Source organism: Dunckerocampus dactyliophorus, chromosome 5 (genome assembly GCF_027744805.1).
Source record: "Dunckerocampus dactyliophorus isolate RoL2022-P2 chromosome 5, RoL_Ddac_1.1, whole genome shotgun sequence".
In the NCBI taxonomy this organism is placed as follows: Eukaryota; Metazoa; Chordata; class Actinopteri; order Syngnathiformes; family Syngnathidae; genus Dunckerocampus; species Dunckerocampus dactyliophorus.
In genome coordinates, this window is record NC_072823.1 from 2,090,950 (window position 1) to 2,109,168 (window position 18,219).

Below are 18,219 nucleotides of genomic sequence, written 5' to 3' on the forward strand. Positions count from 1 at the left end.
CGCAGTCAAGCTGGCAGGAGGGTGTTGGCCAAAAATTGTCACATTTTTATGGGTGTCTTAATTTCTCTCTGATTTTTGCCGTCCGCTAGTGTCCTTGAACATGAACCTACAAAAATGTTTACGTATCAACATGTTTTGACTTGTCTTGACAACTTTTGTTGTCAAGACGGCCACTCTAATTCAATGACTTGTTAACACTAAAATACGTTTGAAATGACATCACAGCATTCCCATTCCAGCAGTTTTATTACAGCAGTATTGACGACAAACATACCTTTTGTGTTCTCGGCCAGCCTGTTTAGGCCACTGACTAGTTGGGCCTGAATTACTAGTTGCCTCTGCTGGTTGCTCTAAACATAACCTTGAAGGACAAATTCAGAGAAATGAACCTCATCACTTGTCAGGCATTTATCATATCCGCCCTCCTCCTTTTAGCCTTACAGATTGTGTTGGGTTCTACACGGCCTGTTTTTTTTGTGCCGTCCTCTGGCACTTAACAAGCTGTGTTCAGTGAACCCGAGCTGAGTCCTCGTTTAGTAAATATTTAAGAGGCTTGTTCCTACATTGCCAAGTGCTGTTGGAAAGGCATCATCTTTTATTCATTGATACCAAACTCAAATTAGTTTTCAACCAATTCTGAAATATGACTATAATTAAGTATGTTCCCCCCCCCCCCCCGGCACAAGAGCTATTACTAAATAATGAGGGGGCTGTATTAATTCTTTATGAGTAGAGACAAACGTGCAAACGTCTTGGTAGTCATAAAATGTCTGCATGCTGGGGCAGGTGTACATGTTTCATAATTCTGTACGGGACGATGAAATATGAGCGGTACCTCAATGTAACTATCAGTGGAAGCACAAATAGGAAAAAAATCTCATCTGGCCATGTGATGTATGGAACTAAGCCATGTTGCAGGCACAACGCAATGCAGCCGGCCCCGGATGAATGAAAGTATATACTAATAGATCATCTTTAAAAGTCAACCAGGCAGTTGCAATAAAGTGTCTTCGAATATTCAACGATTCAATGATTCAGTTCGGAGGTGTCTGATTCAATGAGCAGTCTCGCCGTGGAATCATGTGCAAATGTCATGTGATCAAGGTTGTACCATTCTGACTACATGTGGGTGCCCACAGCTGCTGCTGAGCATACATTTTTACATGGAAAGTGAATATTTTGGTTATAAATAGCCCATTTCAATGTAAAAACATCCTCATTTGTGTTAAAAGAGTACAAAATGACGTGTGTTTGACTGAAGACCTACACTTACGCAAGACGGTGGCGCGTACACACAGCGAAGCCCAGCGTCTCTTCCAGATGTGGATTTTTAGAGTTATTACGAGGGAAAGATCCTTGAGGATCTTATGGCAACACAAAATTCCAACCCATTTTAAACCAGTAAATACCCTGAGACAAAAACTAGTGCATCCTAAAGACAAGGCTCCAAACCAAAAACAGAGCAATGTGGTCTATTCCATCCACTGTAAAGATGAGGAATGCAAAGAGCACTACATTGGGGAAACTAAGCAAATGCTCCAAAAAAGGCTTTATCAACATCGCAGGGACAATTCTAGTGGTCCTCAATCAGCAGTACATCTACACCTTAAAGCTACCAATCACTCTTTTGAGGACAGCGAGGTAAAGATTTTGGCCAAAGAAAACAGATGGTTTGAAAGAGGAGTAAAGGAAGCTATTTTTGTCAAACAACAGAACCCATCATTGAATCGGAATGGTGGTTTGAGGTTTAATTTGGACCCTGTGTTCAGCAGGTTACTGAGACCAAAACCCACAGCTCTTAGTCATGCAAATGAGGTGGAGCCAGGGCCGAGCCAGAACAATAGATGCTAACGAGCCAGTATCAGAGTCGTTCATACCCAACTACAGGGAGCTACACTTCCATTTGATCGGAGGTGCTAATGGCAGGAGAGGATTAGACCACAATTCCTCCCAGTCTTAGGGTGGGGAACCAATAGGAGGAGGGTGTTGGCACACCAATTCCGCCCACTCTTACTGTATTTAAGGCCTAGGCTACCAGCACTTATTAGTTCGCTAACGAAGCTCTTCGGATGAGGAGCGAAACGTCCGACACCTTCTTCACAGAAGTACAGATGACGTCTCAAGAAGCCTTTTCCTCGATGGACAACTCCTGTACGACTGAGAGCAGACGTGTTTTAGAGTTATTGTTTTGCTAATAACGAGTCTGTTCGTACAGAGCAGCTTGGGTTTAACATCTTATATGGGTCAAGAGCGTTTTTATCACAGATCTTCCACTCATCCCTCAGATCTCCAGAGTACTGGAGTCTGCACACTATGGAAGTGCTCACAAGCGTTGTCAAACGTAAACAAAGGCATGGAAGGTGCTGAGGAATATGAGCCAAGCTCAAGCTAACGCCGCACAGACTCTCCTTACCGAGCATTTTTCCCACTAATGTCACCCACATTAGCAAACTTTTGGACTGCAACAGGATGATTTTCACCGAAGCATGGCTAAACAGCAACAGCAACAACATTATGGAAATCTAACGAATCAGATTTGACTATGAAAGTCCTTCGTCACAGACAGCCCTAATTATTATCAGTTTTTGGTTATCCGTTCCAAAAACTTACTAGGGCAGTCGCACCTTTTCCCCTTAAGAAAGAATGTAAATCCAATTAATCTGTTTCAGGCATTTCCAACACATTTGGAGTTTTCTAGTTTGGAGATTTCTAGTTTTAGATGCAGCAAGCAATGCAAATTACTTACAAGATGGCAAGGAGTGGTGAGGTAGGAGGGGAGGGGTATCTTTGCTTTACTTTGCTACAGCTATTTTCTGTAATTCAGTCGGGTGTCTCACCCTCTTTATCAAAGTGCCAACACTCACAACGTTCTTTGACTCAATGGTGGGTTATTTAGCAGTCGTACTCCTAATTACGGCACTCAATAAGCAGGCAATTGGACTAGTTTGTCACGTGCAATGTTTTTCCATGTGATAACCGAGACGGTGTATGAAAAGTGCCAAAACAACTGTGTCGAAAATCACAGGAAAAGCGCGGTGTACGAAAGCTGAGGTACCATTATACTGTATTACTAAAGCTAAACTGAAAACGCTTCCTTGCTGTCAAACAAAACAGCAGTGGAGTGAAGTTGGAGTGTTTTGATGGGCAGCGAATTTCTCAACCAACAGTGGAAGCAGATGAATGCTGAGGTTTTTATCCTAACTCCAACTCCAACCCCAACCGCTAACCCTAACCCTCTAACTCCGAAACCCTCACCACACTCAGTCCAGCCCCAGCCTCCTGTGATGTGGCACTCAAGGTTTGTACATTGTATTTAAACTCACAGAACTTTAGGAGCCCTCTCAATGGCCCGTTTGGCTTCTGCCAGTGTAAACAATTGATTTGGTCTACACGTTATTACAAGACTAATTAGCTATTAATTTCCCTACAATGCATAACCTTCTGCATGCTACACTCCTCCACGTTCTCTCACTACCTCCTTCCTGTCATGCGTGAGTCTTCCATTGAATCCCTGCTGAGCTCTGATCAAATGCACTTCTGCCACCTTGTAGCCGTTTGTATGGCTTAAAAGCGCTCTGTAATGTTAATGCATTAGTGGAGAGTTGCATCATTGCCTCTTTTTGCCTCTGGTGCACAAAAGCATGGAAGACCTATAAATACGTTGTTGGGATCGACTGTTCGGGATTCTAGCAGAACTCCCAACATGTAGGCATTTTTTGTACTCTGCATTTTGATCCTCGCTTGTTTGCTTCGCTGCTGTCCGGGTTTGATTTTGTTGCATTCCACCGGTTTCAATGAAAGTTTCGTCTCTGCGCATAGCATGATGTGCACCTCCCCAAAACAATCCTTGAGCTGCAGTGACGCGGACCATGAAGGCTCTGACTGGTCGGCTTTTAGTACAATAGAGCCTCGCTGTTTGTGTGTGTTGCCAGTGAATGGTGAAAATCTACGAGTAATTGATACGCCCATAACAATGTCTATTTTTGACATACGGCTTACTCCCCCTCCAAACCTTCCTGCTATCATAACTTTGATGTTTTCCTACGATTTCAGAGCAACGTTTGCAAGAAAAGGGACTGTGGTAATTCTTAGATTAGCTGCATAGTGACAATCAAAGAACAGATGGAATTGGAGTCGTGTTGTAGAAGTTTCACGTTTCAAGTCTCACAGCAACTATGGTGCATTCAAAATCTGCAGATTTAATGGGCTGAATCACAAACGTGTGACGAGCCACTGTATATGGCAAAGCAGAAAATGAATGAAAATCAATGCAAATATATTGTGTGGCTACAAAGCAGTAGAGCGTGCATCAGCATCCGAGCCTGTATGGAAGGAGTTTACATGGCCATATTTAGTAAATAATGCACTTGATGTCCGCAGTGATTTGACATCCTGTGTGCGCAGCATACAGTACAATCAGCTTTCCTTGTCATGCAACAGTTATGCAATGTGGTGCAGGGAAAGTGAGGACTTTTAGCTTCTCCACTTATTCATAACTTATCCATGCAAAAACAGTCAAATTACCTTGATGATAAGCAAAGGTACGAATTTGTGTGAATGTAGCCTTTGGTAAAAATTGTACTGTGTTTTAATGCCATTTCTTGTTTCCTTTTAAAAGACATTAAGACCTAATTTAATGTTTTCAGTTTGGTATTTCTTGTATCAAAGTCATTTGTATTGTTAAGTCTTTTTGGGAGATGATGTCTAATATATTGCATTAAACGGGAAGTAAACTGTTAACACTTTCTTGTGTGTATTTTGTCCATAGTCACTCTCGTGTGTTAACTGTTCTTTTAGAGCGACAGCAACACATGGAGGACAGATCCTCTTCAAGGATGCTCTGGCCCAGCAGCTCTGCGAACAAGGAGGTGAGTACAAAGACACACACCACACCTAAATAAAGACATACTAAATAAAGGAAAAGTTGATATTATTGAACAATTAGATTACGCTCTGCCAATATGAGTGTGCTTGCGTGAGCTGTAAGGTCCACAAGAGGAGCAAACCTAAGAAAATCTAGATGAAGCAGTTTCAGTAGAAATTGCATGTGCATGCTGAAGCTGAACTGTAGAATGAATATTGAAATATGCTGGAAATATGTTGAAATGTGTTGATTGAACCAGCAACCGTTAATTTCCACCAATAGGGGCTGCCAGTGAAATTGTCCATTCATGTTCAATTGGTAAAATGTTACAGAAAAGATTGAATTATGGAAAATGTGGGAATTTTTTGAAAGGTCAGCGTACATTACCTGAATGAGCTGAACTTTTTGACAATGGAATGGTTTGAAACGGCTGAGAAATGTGGCAGTAGTTAGTGGACAAAATACTGCAGGATTTGAAACGTTGGAGAGTCACGTTGAATGATTACACAAGGACTGAGGATCGAGCTAGCAACCGTCTGGTTGGGAGATGACCAACTGAGCCATGTCACCCTGCAGAATAAGCAGAATATGATACAAATGGAAAAGGTAAAATGATTTTCCACCAGTCAGGGGCACAATTTTAATTTGTCGATTTGTTTTTAGCAGACTGTAACCGGCAGGATTTGAAATATTGGAAAGTAAAACTGCAAAAAGCATGCTGAAATGGATAAATAATTGGGATGTCACACAAGACACACAAGATTAAAACATGACAATATTTTTTATTTAGAGATATCTCACGGGAACTATGGCATCGCGGTTGTTATTGAGTTTGTAAATACACAGGACTTACACAGGACTTGACAGGCTCACTTGCCGAGTGAGCTAGGCAGTGAGATCCTGACCTGGGACCAAAAATTGCCCGGCCCACCAGGTCGTTGCTCAGCCTCCCTACTTTCCCCCTGCACTCTATCCTTGGGTAAGTGCAAGAAGGGGGTGGGTTTCAAACTTCATTAGGGTTGTCAGGTGGGTACTAATGAAGTTTGACAATACAAACAAAATGGAAGTGGCACTGCAAGAGGCAGGATTGGACATGCACCTTAAGTGCTTTATGCACAGTATAAACCTTGCAATCCAATCTAGGTGTTTCCCAGCATCAGCGGTGACGTTTGACTGCTTTTTCCACTTGATTAAAGTTACTTAAAATTTGTCAGATCAAAACACACTGACGTTCGGACTTGTCTGTAAACTTAATCACCTAGCGGTTCTATTTACGCTCGTTACATGCGTGTGAATTGTTTTGCCGGCAACGCAGCCTGTTTCTCTCTTTTACAGAAGCGCTGTCAACAGATTGCTCATCTTACGATACCCGGTGCATGTGTCGACAATCAGTTAATCTAAGGATTTATGGCTGATTCGTAGCGATCCAGGAGGCTGCAAAATACGCAGCCGTATCTCTTGCTTGTCGAACCGGATATCCGGTCGTCAACAGAGAATTTGACACCCAGAGGAGTCATCCCTATGAAAAATCAATCTGTTTATGTCAACGTGTTGTAGTTTTGGTAAAGTCACTATTTTCCCACTTGTGTTTTTGCCAAAACAGATTTGTGATTACGTCAAAATCAATAATAACAAACAAAGAATTGTGGGACGGGAAACGGAAGAGGAACTGCCACTTACCTTCAAAGCTTTGGCATTGGACCAAAGGTCCTTTTTTCTTTCACAGTGGATTTCTCAGCCGTTCTTTCATCCCCCTCCCTGTAACTTACAAAATGTACCCATTTCAATGTTGCTCAGTGGACGATATCAACAACGATGCAGTAGGTTCAAAAATCGTTCATTAGCACCCATTCTCCTATGTCTCTGGCCAATGCCACAAGTAAATGTGTAAGCACTGGCCATTTTTGGCAGTTACGTCATCAGCCAATCTGGAGGGATGGTCACTTAAACACTCAGTTACCTGAGATAACTTAATTATTATGTCAGAATTTGTGCATGACTATTTAAAACTATTCAAAAATCCTACTAAATTCTTGCCGAAACAAGTGCATCCATCCATTCCATTTCCCTTATGAGCTCTTATTGTTAGGAATACGACTGCTACTTCTTCATTCCACTGGCATCACATTCCGAAGTCCTAGCTGCAGCTGGAGATATTTAAAGGCCCTATATTGCCAGCTTAATTTCAGCTTATGCTCAAGTCATCTTTTTAACCCTCCTCTCTCGCTCACTGTCAGAGATTTATGCTTTATGGCAGACACTGCTTATATCCACTTTCTGTGACAGCCATAAGTAGCAGTTGACAGACAGTGCGGGCCCACTCTGCATGCTGAGTGAGTATAATCGCTTGTTTACAGCTAAGAGGCCTCATCCTTACTTGTGGACTCCTCCCCATGGATCAATTTTGACTCTGTGCAAAAATAAATGAAGGCATGCAGTCATTTTACTCTTGAATGGTGTATAGGACAGTGTCATTTTTGAGTGTGCCCCTCCATGTCACTGAAGTGATGACTGTGGTGTTCGGTGTAGTGCAGGGGTAGGGAACCTATGGCTGCATCTGGCTCCCAGACATTTCTTAACACCATCAAATGTCTTTATTTTTTATTTTTTGCGGACATTTTAAAGTAAAACATGATAGAAATCACAGTATTAAAAATAACGTTCAAAATATAAAACTTTGACATGCATTTTAATCTATCCATCCATGTTCTAGAGCAGGGGTAGGGAACCTATGGCTCGGGAGCCAGTTGTGGCTCTTTTGATGACTGCATCTGGCTCTCAGACATTTCTTAACACCATAAAATGTGTTTATTTTAATTTGTTTTCCTGACATTTTAAAGTAAAACATTACAGAAACAGAAACATTACAAAATTCAAAATATGCATTGTAATGCATTTTAACCCATCCATTTTTTTTTCTAGCGCAATGCCAGCTGTCCTTCCCATGTTTTCCGTGTCAGACACCAAAACTTGATTATTATTGGGGTTGTCCCTCCTTTAATCAAACCTTCTTTAATCAAATAGTCAGCTAGCTAATTGTGAAGAGACAACCCTTTTGATGAAAAAGGAAAAGAAAGAAAGATACGGAGTAGGTCACAAAACCATGCAGCACCAGAAGTTGCATTAATGGTAAAAAGTTATTTATTATTGGTTAGCTTCAATATAACAACATTATTACAAAGAATACATTCAGAGACTGATATTCTAAAATTGCTAGTATTCCTTAAATACTGTATACACACATTTGGTTGTATTCGGTGTTAAAAAATATGATATGGCTCTCACGGAAATACATTTTAAAATATGTGGCTTTCATGGCTCTCTTAGCCAAAAAGGTTCCCGACCCCTGTTCTAGAGGCATGCGGGTGGCCAGAGCCCATGCCAGCCGTCCTTCCCATATTTTTCAGGTCAAACACCAAAACTTGATTATTATTGAATAATGTGGTAGCCTACCCGGGTCATTGAGAGGTCAAGAAGTAAGCTTCGCTCCTTTAAACAGTCAGCTAGCTAATTCTGCACAGCAAAACCTTTTGATGAAGAAGATGGCAAAAAGAAAGACCGATGCGGAGTACGATGTAAAACCATGCAGAACCAGAAGTTGCATTCATGGTTAGAAATATTTTACTTAATATTGTTTAGCTTCAGTAGAACTGTGTTATTAAAAATAATCAATTCAACGACATATTGTATTCTGAAATTGTTGGTCTTGCTTAAAAATGCACACATTTAGTTGTACTCAGTGTTACAAAATATGATGTGGCTCTCACGGAAATACATTTTAAAAAATGCGGCTTTCATGGCTCTCTTAGTCAAAAAGGTTCCTGACCCCTGGTGTAGTGTATCAATGCCACTCAGAACAACTCCAAAGAAGACAGGAAATATTCCACAAAGTCATTGATATTGCACTGCACTAATGCAGCAGAACAAATGTGTCATTTAATTAATGCAATTGCCCTTCTCGTAAATAATTAATGACAGCGGCAGCCTTGCACAAAATATACCGTATAATCAAAACGCCTCCAAGACTGGAAATAGTCCACTAAGTCAGACAAATTGCTGCCGAAGTCCAGCATGGTGCAAATGGCTGAGGTTGAGTACACCCTTAAATGGAATATTGGCACCTAACATCAGTCACTTGAGTACCAAGGCCCTGCAGCATCCTGCCAGTGGGAAAAACGCGGACAAGATTTACCCCCTCAAGGTCTCGAATTGAAGTTGGCAGCAGTGCCAAAAGCAACGCTATAAACAGCATAAAACAAGGGCGTCCACGCTTTTTACAGCGAGGGCCGCATACAAAACTGAAGGATGCAGGGGGCCACTTTGATACATTTTGAGCATTAAAGATGCTAAAACAAATCTGTGGTAGGTCAATATATGCTAAACTATCTAAAGAAAACAACGTATACATATAAAGGTGACACAGCAAATTAGTGTAATTTTGGAGTAATATATCTCATAAATAATTAATGCATTTGATTTTATACTATGCCGAGGGCTGAGAATGCCCGCTGGGCCACACTTTGGTATATAACCCAGTAAACAAATACAGGTGTGAGGCTTCAGTGGGTGATGACACTCATAAATAGGATGTAGAGTTACAAGTGACTGCTGACAGTGATGATAGCTGTCCTCAATAGCAATGATGACGTAGGTCAGTTTAAGGACAAAACACGTAGTTAATTAATTCACGATCTTGGCATTAGCATTCAAACTGGAATAAAAAATGGTATAAGGCCAGCTCAAGCCTCTTCAGAAGTTCATATGCTTAAGATTTGACGCTTTGAAGAGCAATAAAAGCTCTCCAAAGCAAGGGGAGTAAAGGAAGCTATTTTTGTCAAACAACAGAACCCATCATTGAATCAGAATGGTGGTTTGAGGTTTAATTTGGACCCTGTGTTCAGCAGGTTACTGAGACCAAAACCCACAGCTCTTAGTCTTGCAAATGACATCTCAAGAAGCCTTTTCCTCGATCTCCAAAGCAAGGTTATGATCCTTGGCTGAGGGAGGGGTTAGCAGGAAAAGTGAAAGGAAAAGTTGGATGGGAGATCCATAGAGGGCAGGGTGTTTAAATAAGTCTGCATTGACAAGTAATTAGGCAGGGTGATGCGTCTGTGTAGGCTCTCAGTGGTACAGGAGTTGTCCAACGAGGGAAAGGCTTCTTGAGACGTCATCTGTACTTCTGTGAAGAAGGTGTCGGACGTTTCGCTCCTCATCCGAAGAGCTTCGTCAGCGAACTAACAAGTGCTGGTAGCCTAGACCTTAAATACAATAAATACAGTAAGAGTTCTTACAGTAAGAGCTGACGAAGCTCTTCGGATGAGGAGCGAAACGTCCGACACCTTCTTCACAGAAGTACAGATGACGTCTCAAAAAGCCTTTCCCTCGTAGGCAGGGTGATGTCTTTAACGGGGCCCTATCCTACATTTGCAACTTTTCAGCCTTATGTACAGTATGTGTTTGAAATGTTACACAGTAATCGCTCGTTTATTGCTGTTAATTGGTTACAGACCCGACGAGGATTCCTTTTTCATAACTTGAATTTTTTCACAGTTGGAGCCTAGAAAACATGTTCAGGACTTTCTAAATAACTTTATCAAAGCCATCTCGACATGAAATAACACCCCTATAGTTACCTTTACACTCCCATTACCCAATATACTCAACATGATAACAGAAAATAAGTCATTTAAGACATAAACTAGAGAAGCGCTCTCCGCCAAGCACCATAGTTCCCCCCATATTGTGATTCACACCAACATAATAATTCTACATGTTGTGGATCAGTCTTTGATATCTTGTTGAACCTGTTGGAAACCTGTCCGGTATTTTTTTCTCCAAGTGCTCTGACCATTTTTTGTGGAGTTATACGCACAAATGCCGGAAAAGGTCCTATGTCACAATGTTAAAGAATCCTTCAAAAAATGTCTGGATCCAGACGGTGATCCAGGTCACGCCCAACATTTAATCCCATTCCCGACAATTCCTGAAAATGTCATCCAAATCCATTCAGAACTTTTCAACTTATTTTGAACAAACCAACAACCAGATAATCGCCGGTAAAAAGCTTGGCGGAGGTAATAATACTCGTATTTCTGTAAATGTGTTCCAGAGCTAGCGGAATGGAAGTGATGTCAGGGGTTTAGGGTTCAGCTTGGCATGGGTTACAACCACAACAGCAGCCCTTGTTCTGGATTATTGTGCCTGTTGTGAGGTCATTGAAACCTGCAATAAAAGCCTGTTGTTCCGGCAATCAAGTCAAATGCTCACTGATGCAGTGCAGAATATTACATTACATAGCACCTTCACCTGAAGACCCCATTGCGTATTTGCTTCTGACCAGAGACTCATTGCCAACATAAATCATACAGTATGTGTAAGTCAATATATAATGTAAATTTAAACAATGTGAATGCGTCTTCTGAATGCCTTATTTAATGTAGCCTTTTTTAAGCTTGAAAATGATTAATTTAGGCAAAACCAAGTAAAATTAGCTGTAATGTGCATATCTTTGACTAATTATAGGCCATATTCAACCATATAACAATGTGACTTATCAATGAACATAGTTTTGTGTATGTAAACCAGAGTAAGGCAGCAGTGGGAAGATTGTTTTGTTTTCTGGGGAGCTTAAGACCCACCTCACGGTCACTGCTTGTTTTGATTCCGGTTTCTGCAAATATCCAACATCCAATTGTTCAATTCTGTTTGCTGATAATCATGAGCAGGGCACAGGTTGAGGCAGCAGCTCTGGGCGGGGCTGGACAGACTGACTAATGGCAACAGAGTGGGGGCGACAGGAGCTCAGGAAGTGGTAGACCAGGAAACCGGAGGATTGGCGGTTTGATCCTCGCTCCCTCCACCCAGTCACTGTCATTGTGTCGCTGGGCAAAACACTTCACCCACCTTGCCTCCAGTGCTGCCCACACTGGTGTATGAATGTGAATGAATGTTTGGTGGTGGTCTGAGAGGCCGTAGGTGCAAATTGGCAGCCACGTTTCCATCACACTACCTCAGGATGGCTGTGACTAGAGGTGTAGTTACCATCACCAGTGTGTGATCGAGGAGTGAATGAATAATGTGTTCACTTCATTGTGAAGCGCTTTGGGTGCCTTGAAAAGCACTATAAACTCTAATCCATTTTTATTATTATTAGGTGAGGTTGGGCGAGGAAGCTGACTAATCCAAGAGCTTCGGCCAGGAGGACAAGAATGCAGATGTACCCAAATTTAAGATTTTAATAAAATTAACTTATCATTTTAAAACTCCTGAAATGAGCAAGATATGGCCCCTTTGCGAACAAATATGCAGATTAGTGTGTAGAGACAGCTAAAGTATTTTAACTGAGATGGTATCCATTCCACACACAGCACACTATCTGTGCGTGGGTTTGCGTGTAAAATAATCCTGTCTAGCATCGTTGCTGATGCCTGGACCCAGACACTCTCCTCCCTGCTGTTCCCTCTCAGCTCCAGTCCGCTGTGGAGAGCACTTTTCATTGCTAACCATCCATTCATTCAACTTTCACTTCATCCCTTGCCACTTGCTTTCTGCTTCGATGTCTGCCCAGCAGACACTGAGTAATTTAGCCAGCGACAAACAAAGATTTGAAATGTTGGTATTTCAAGCCAGCAGTCAGCTGTAAATGTTCAAAATGCACATGTGAAAAAAGCCATTGATGTCAAAGTAGTAAATATAGGAGGAGGTTTGCATCATCACCTGCACTGCTTACAACAATGTCCTGACATCTTTCCTCCAAAGATTGTCTCATTCCACGGGATTGGCCACTAGCAAGCTGTTTTAAAACCACCGACAGGCAAAAACAACAACCCGATTGTGACCACCCCCCGTGGAAAAATACCCACCAGCAGCATGAATAGGCAGACTCCACACACCAAATGTCAACAGAAGAAGCCTTTCAAATTAAATGTGAAACAAACAAGAAGCGTGCAGTTGCGTGAAGTCAACCTTTCAAAGTGGGGATTGTTTCAAGTAGCGTGCAATATCTGCCACGTTCAGACTAAATGAGCCAAACGAGAGTAGTCCTGAGCTCGGGATGCAGTGGTTTGTGCTGTACACAGGCTGAAGGCTCGAGTGGCTACGGGTATAGACCCAGCAGGCCGTCCATCAGCTCGACCTCTTGACAGCAGGGGCAGCCGTCCCTGCTTTTTGCCCGCCATCGTCAGGTCCTCATTTCCAGCAAGAGAATAAATCTGCTTTTTATGGGCCTGGCCCAGTATACTGCAACCCAGATGGATTATTAGAGGGACATATAACTCAAAGAGGCCACTGCTCCTTGAGGGACACTTGATCACGGTGCAAAACAGGAGCGATGGAGGACCTTCCCTTCTCCCGCCGACTCAACCACCCACCCACGCTGTCTTCTGTCATAATGCTTGTCTGGCTGCCAATTTGTTTGCCACTGTTGGGCGCTCATCGTCAAGACGTCCCTCAACATTTCGATGCAAAGCCCCCCATGTTTACCTATTTTTTCACCTGATCATCCCAAGTGCAGATTTGCTTCTGACCAGAGGCTCATTGCCAAGTCATATATATCATATACCTGTGTAATGTAAATTTAAACAATTTGAATGTGTCTTATGGCTCATATGATGAGTATTTACATTATGATTTATCACATTTTGTCCGTAGTTAACTCATAATTAATCACACTTAATTGGAAATATGTCTTTATAATAAGTAGGGATGCAAATCTCTAAATACGCAAAAGATGGGCCATTATTTTATTTAAAAAAACAATATACAGTTAGAAATCCCACAATTTTTAATGCAAGCGGCATTTTGTCCCCCTTTGTTTGACGGTCTTTGAATGCACCTTCTAACTTTCTCCCACGCTGCACAGATAGACTACTATACAGTGTTTTTCCCCTGTTTCTTTCACATCATATTTGGTCCCAAATGCTGATACTATGTGGGAATGCATAAAAGTAAGTAAGATTTGATGACCTGATTGAGTGCTAATTGTTATATTTGTGTGGTGCACTCTAAAACTCCAGGCTCCTACGGGCGGATGGTGGCTCTGTATTCATTTTGTGCTTTTAATTTGACTTTGTTCCTGTCATAGTTTTACACAACACCTAATAAATAAGATAAATTAGATCGCTATAAGGTACGTATGTTTTTTTATGTGTTTCCAAGTGACTAGCTAGTGCACTGCTAATGCTGTTTACATCCATTCTTGTCTTTGGCCATGGCCACATTGACCCAAGCCCCCAAACAGCTGTCCTCGGCTATGCCTGCCGTTAACTAGCAGCTCATAACCCAAATTTTAGCTCGCAGTTCAAAGCAAAAAACAACCGAGAGACTGCTAGCATCTAAAAAGCACTTGTTAGTTGGGACACTCGTATGCCAGCTCCAAATACCGGCTAACAGCTACATTTACCAATCAATATACCCCTTTCTTTCTCAATTTCTGCTCAATATTTGCTCCCGCTTGTAGTTCCACAGTCACCGCTGCATTTCCTCAAACTACGGTGTGGACCTGTTTTCGGTCTTGACCTATAGACATGAATGTGTTCCTTGTCTGTCTGACACCATGACAGCGAAAAGGAAACACACAAAACATGAAAGTCTCCAGGCACTACTACAGTATATAGGACTACAAAGCTCACTGTGTCCTTATTTCCCACTATTACAGTAAACAACGTAGTTAAAAACCTTCCTCGAGAAGGTGAGGACAGAACATTTCTTTGCCTCCCTGCTTTCCACTCACCTATATGATTACTGTAATGATGCCAATTGAAGCCCACACACAGGCCCCACTTTTGGCAGAGTGGGGTGGAGTGGTTGCAATCTGACCTCGGAGAGCCATCTCATCTCTGTATTCATTGACGCTAAAACAACAGCATCCTGAGTCCTGGTGAGAGCGTAATTGCAACCGTCAGTTAGGGCAACTTCAAACGTGTCTCGCCTCATCCAGGATGTGATTCAGACAAAGTTAAAAAGACCAAACCAGAGGGTAACGAGGAAGATGTATGGCATTTACAGAGTGGCAAGAAAAGGCAGAGCGAGGGGAGATTAGAGTGAGAAGAAGACGGACAGAATGGGGCGGGGGGATTTAACTTGTGCCCTGCGCCCCTTTGTGCACAGATGTCTACGGCTGCCAAAGTGCACGTTCACGCAACCAAAAACCCTGTCATCAGCAACACTCTGGTTGCAGCTCGGGTGCAACATTTGTATTTATTTGGCTGTTTGTACTTTGTGTGCTTGTGAAAATCAGCAAAATAACAAAAAGCAAGCAAGTATTGTATATGCGTGTGTGCGCACGCTCGTGTATAAGCCCTGGCTAGGCAGATACAGGCATTAACAGAGATGAGCTGCTAATGGAGCAGGCAGTAATTGAAGTCTTTAAGGAAGTGAGAGGGGATTAATCCCAGTGAAGTGAGCGCCAATGTCTGGTCAGGAAGTGTGCAGCACACAGCGATAGCGCAGAGCCTGATGAAGCATGCAGAAAGAAAACTGTAAATGAGGCCCTTTTTTGGAAGAAAGTAAGGATTACCCACTGAAAAAAAAAAGAAAGGAAAATCTTTGGGTCCTTTATTTAGGCAGCTGGCCTCCTTAAAAAGACCAAAGGCGATTTAGAAGGGTTGTTACAGCGAGTAAGAAGTGTACGCTTTATTACACTTGGGGTGGATTAGCAGGAGTCAAGTCTTTGCATGCTCATGTAAACTTGTTCCACAAAAAAATGTATTCCATTTGTATTCCAAGTTAGGAAGAATGTAAACAAGGTGCACAAAGAATGCAGTCCTTGCCACGTAGCTCCTCTAAGTGTGTTTAGAATTAAACGTTGCAGTGGAGGACATGGAGTGCGTGGGAGGAGAAAGGCCCTTTGATCCACCTTTAATGGGCGCTGTCGTGGAGCGCAGGATGCCACCATGAAGCTGAGCGGCACCTACTGAACCCCCGCAGCTCAACTTTTCACCTTTTTAGCACCTGCACACGATTTGGCCTGCATTTCTGATTGACTTTAAAGGGTCACTGACATGATTGATCAACGTTGCTTGAATACGTTATACATTGTTTGTAATTATGTCCTACATTGTTTGTTTTGTAAAGCGAACTGTAAATTCGCAAATATTACATTTATCGTTCATAGCGGTGGCCGTGTCGAACTCTTCATCGCAGCAAAGCATCATTTCTGGAAGTACTAGCACTCAGCTACACAAACATGGTGGTGTTCGAGGGAGAGGATGTTTACAGTGATTATAGCCAAGATTTGGGTGATGTGTCAATAGTTTTCAAGGAGAAAAGAAGGGAGAAACATTTGGAGATGAAACTGAGAACTTGCATGAACTTAAGCCTGAAAGGGTTCTGATTTTTTAACATCCTCATCATCAGTGTAGTCCATCAACAGAGACTTACCCCCCACTTGGTCCCCTATGCAGCCTCTTCATTCTTGTGTATGTGACGAAGAAGCTCGCATCTTCTTCCAAATTCCTTACTTGTGTAACCCCAGTGACTACCTGGAACTACGTTCTTCATCACCGAAATCCACCTAGGACTGAGGGACCAAGTGGGGGGGTAAGTCGTTGTTGAAGTACTATACTGCTGATGGGGATATCGTATGACTTCATGTAAAAAAAAAAAATCCAAACTATCCCTTTAAGACATGGAGATAAGGAGTGGCTGCCTTCAAAACACAGAATGGTAAGTGTAAATTACTCTGGAGTTTGTTATAATTCAATTAATGTTTTAAATTGGCTTATTAATGAGCATAAAGGGGTCTTTATAGCCTGATTTATTTCATATTTTGTCGCCGTTGCCCCCCACCGTCAACATATCACTGTGAAAATATGTTTATATAACATGTATAATGCTTTACAACCTTGTTGCTATCATGGAATAGTGTTTAGAAGATGTAAACAAGACATGACTTACTCTGTTGACATACTGGTCGTTCTTGTTTTATTTTGGTTTCTTGTTGTTTTTTTTTTACTTTTTTTACTATTCCACCAGTGGAATAGCATTCGTTTTCAAAATGTGTTAATAGCGTACTATCTTGTAAAGTTGTTCCTTCATTCAGTCATCAGTGAAATCAACAGTGCAAAAAAAGGACTTGAGGTGGGCGTCCGTCTGTCTCTCATTCTCTGCACTTATTTCATCCGTTTTTTGTCTTAAACCTTCCTCTTTTGGAAAAGAAAAACTAACAGTATCACTTGGCTAGTGTACACATCCAGCAGCAACACGAAATTTTGGTACGACTACTACTTTTAATGAAAAATATACCGACTGAAGTCGACGAGCTACCTTGAGAAGCGTTGGCTTACTCGGCTCTAGAGAAGTGTTTCTCCGCTGATGTCATTTCTGGAAATGAAATTTTGCTGCGACAATGAGTTTGTCATGGCTACCGCCATGAACTATAAATGTAATTTTTGCAAATTTACCGTTGGCTGTCAAAAAACGAACAATGTAGAACATAATTATAAACAATATACTGTATAACATTTAAGCAAAGTTTAAGTATAAACGCCTCACTGTGGGGCATCTCCGTGTACAGTTTGCATACCTATTTGTTTTCACCGACATGTGAAGGTTGTGATCTCCGAAATGGGAGGTTATTTTACAGCCAGTTTTCTTGACCAGAGATGGTTTGTCGCCCACTGATACTCAAGGATGCGTTAAATTGAGAGCACACATTTTCAGATAAACAGATCATCTTCCTTGGACAGCACTTGCTGAGCACTTACATGATTTAGTGCCTTTTTTGTTTTTATAATCCCACCAAAGTTGATTGTGATCATCCATTTTAAATGATAATAGGTTTGAAATCGGTGGAGAGTTAAGTAACTGAGTTTTATCTCAAAGTTTCTTATCAGGGCTGAGACTCATCCGAGATGGAGAATAATGTCACAGATTATCCTGCTTTTCAGTCTTGATGGCTTCTTGTGGATCAGCGGAAAGAAGCTCATAGGGTTTCAACAGTGGCATGTTCACCTCACAGTTCGAAATATTCCAGTAATCCCTCAGCACTCTGATTCCAATGTCACAGCATCACGCTATCGTGGTTTTCCAAAAATATATTTTTTAATAAATCATGCTATTTTGTGGTTAAATATGGACGATTATAAGTAAAAATAAAATGCACATTTAAGAAAATGTGATATTTTTTCCCTATATTAAGCATTTTCCGCCATAAAAATGGTTAAATGAAACAAAATACAATTTCATTTTACCTGTCATTTTTTCCAACACTCCTTTTCACACAGAAAGTGAACAAAACTTGCATGACATGTCAAACATAGGATGTGAATGAATGATGAGTAATAGACATGGACACAGTGAAGAATTAGATCAACTCCACTTCTGTCTGCTTCTTTTCAGACAGGTTCAATCGTGCA

General features: G+C 41.6%; 1 protein-coding gene across 5 annotated transcripts in view; it reads left to right on the plus strand.

The window, feature by feature from the left end:
* The window catches only part of reln (reelin), a 153,403-nt gene that overhangs the window by 70,727 nt on the left and 64,457 nt on the right, over window positions 1–18,219 (plus strand). For all 5 annotated transcript variants that reach the window (XM_054775502.1, XM_054775503.1, XM_054775504.1 and 2 more), the window contains exon 4: window positions 4,798–4,868. In XM_054775502.1, coding sequence (XP_054631477.1) covers window positions 4,798–4,868 — 71 coding nt within the window. The remainder of the gene's footprint in view (window positions 1–4,797; window positions 4,869–18,219) is intronic.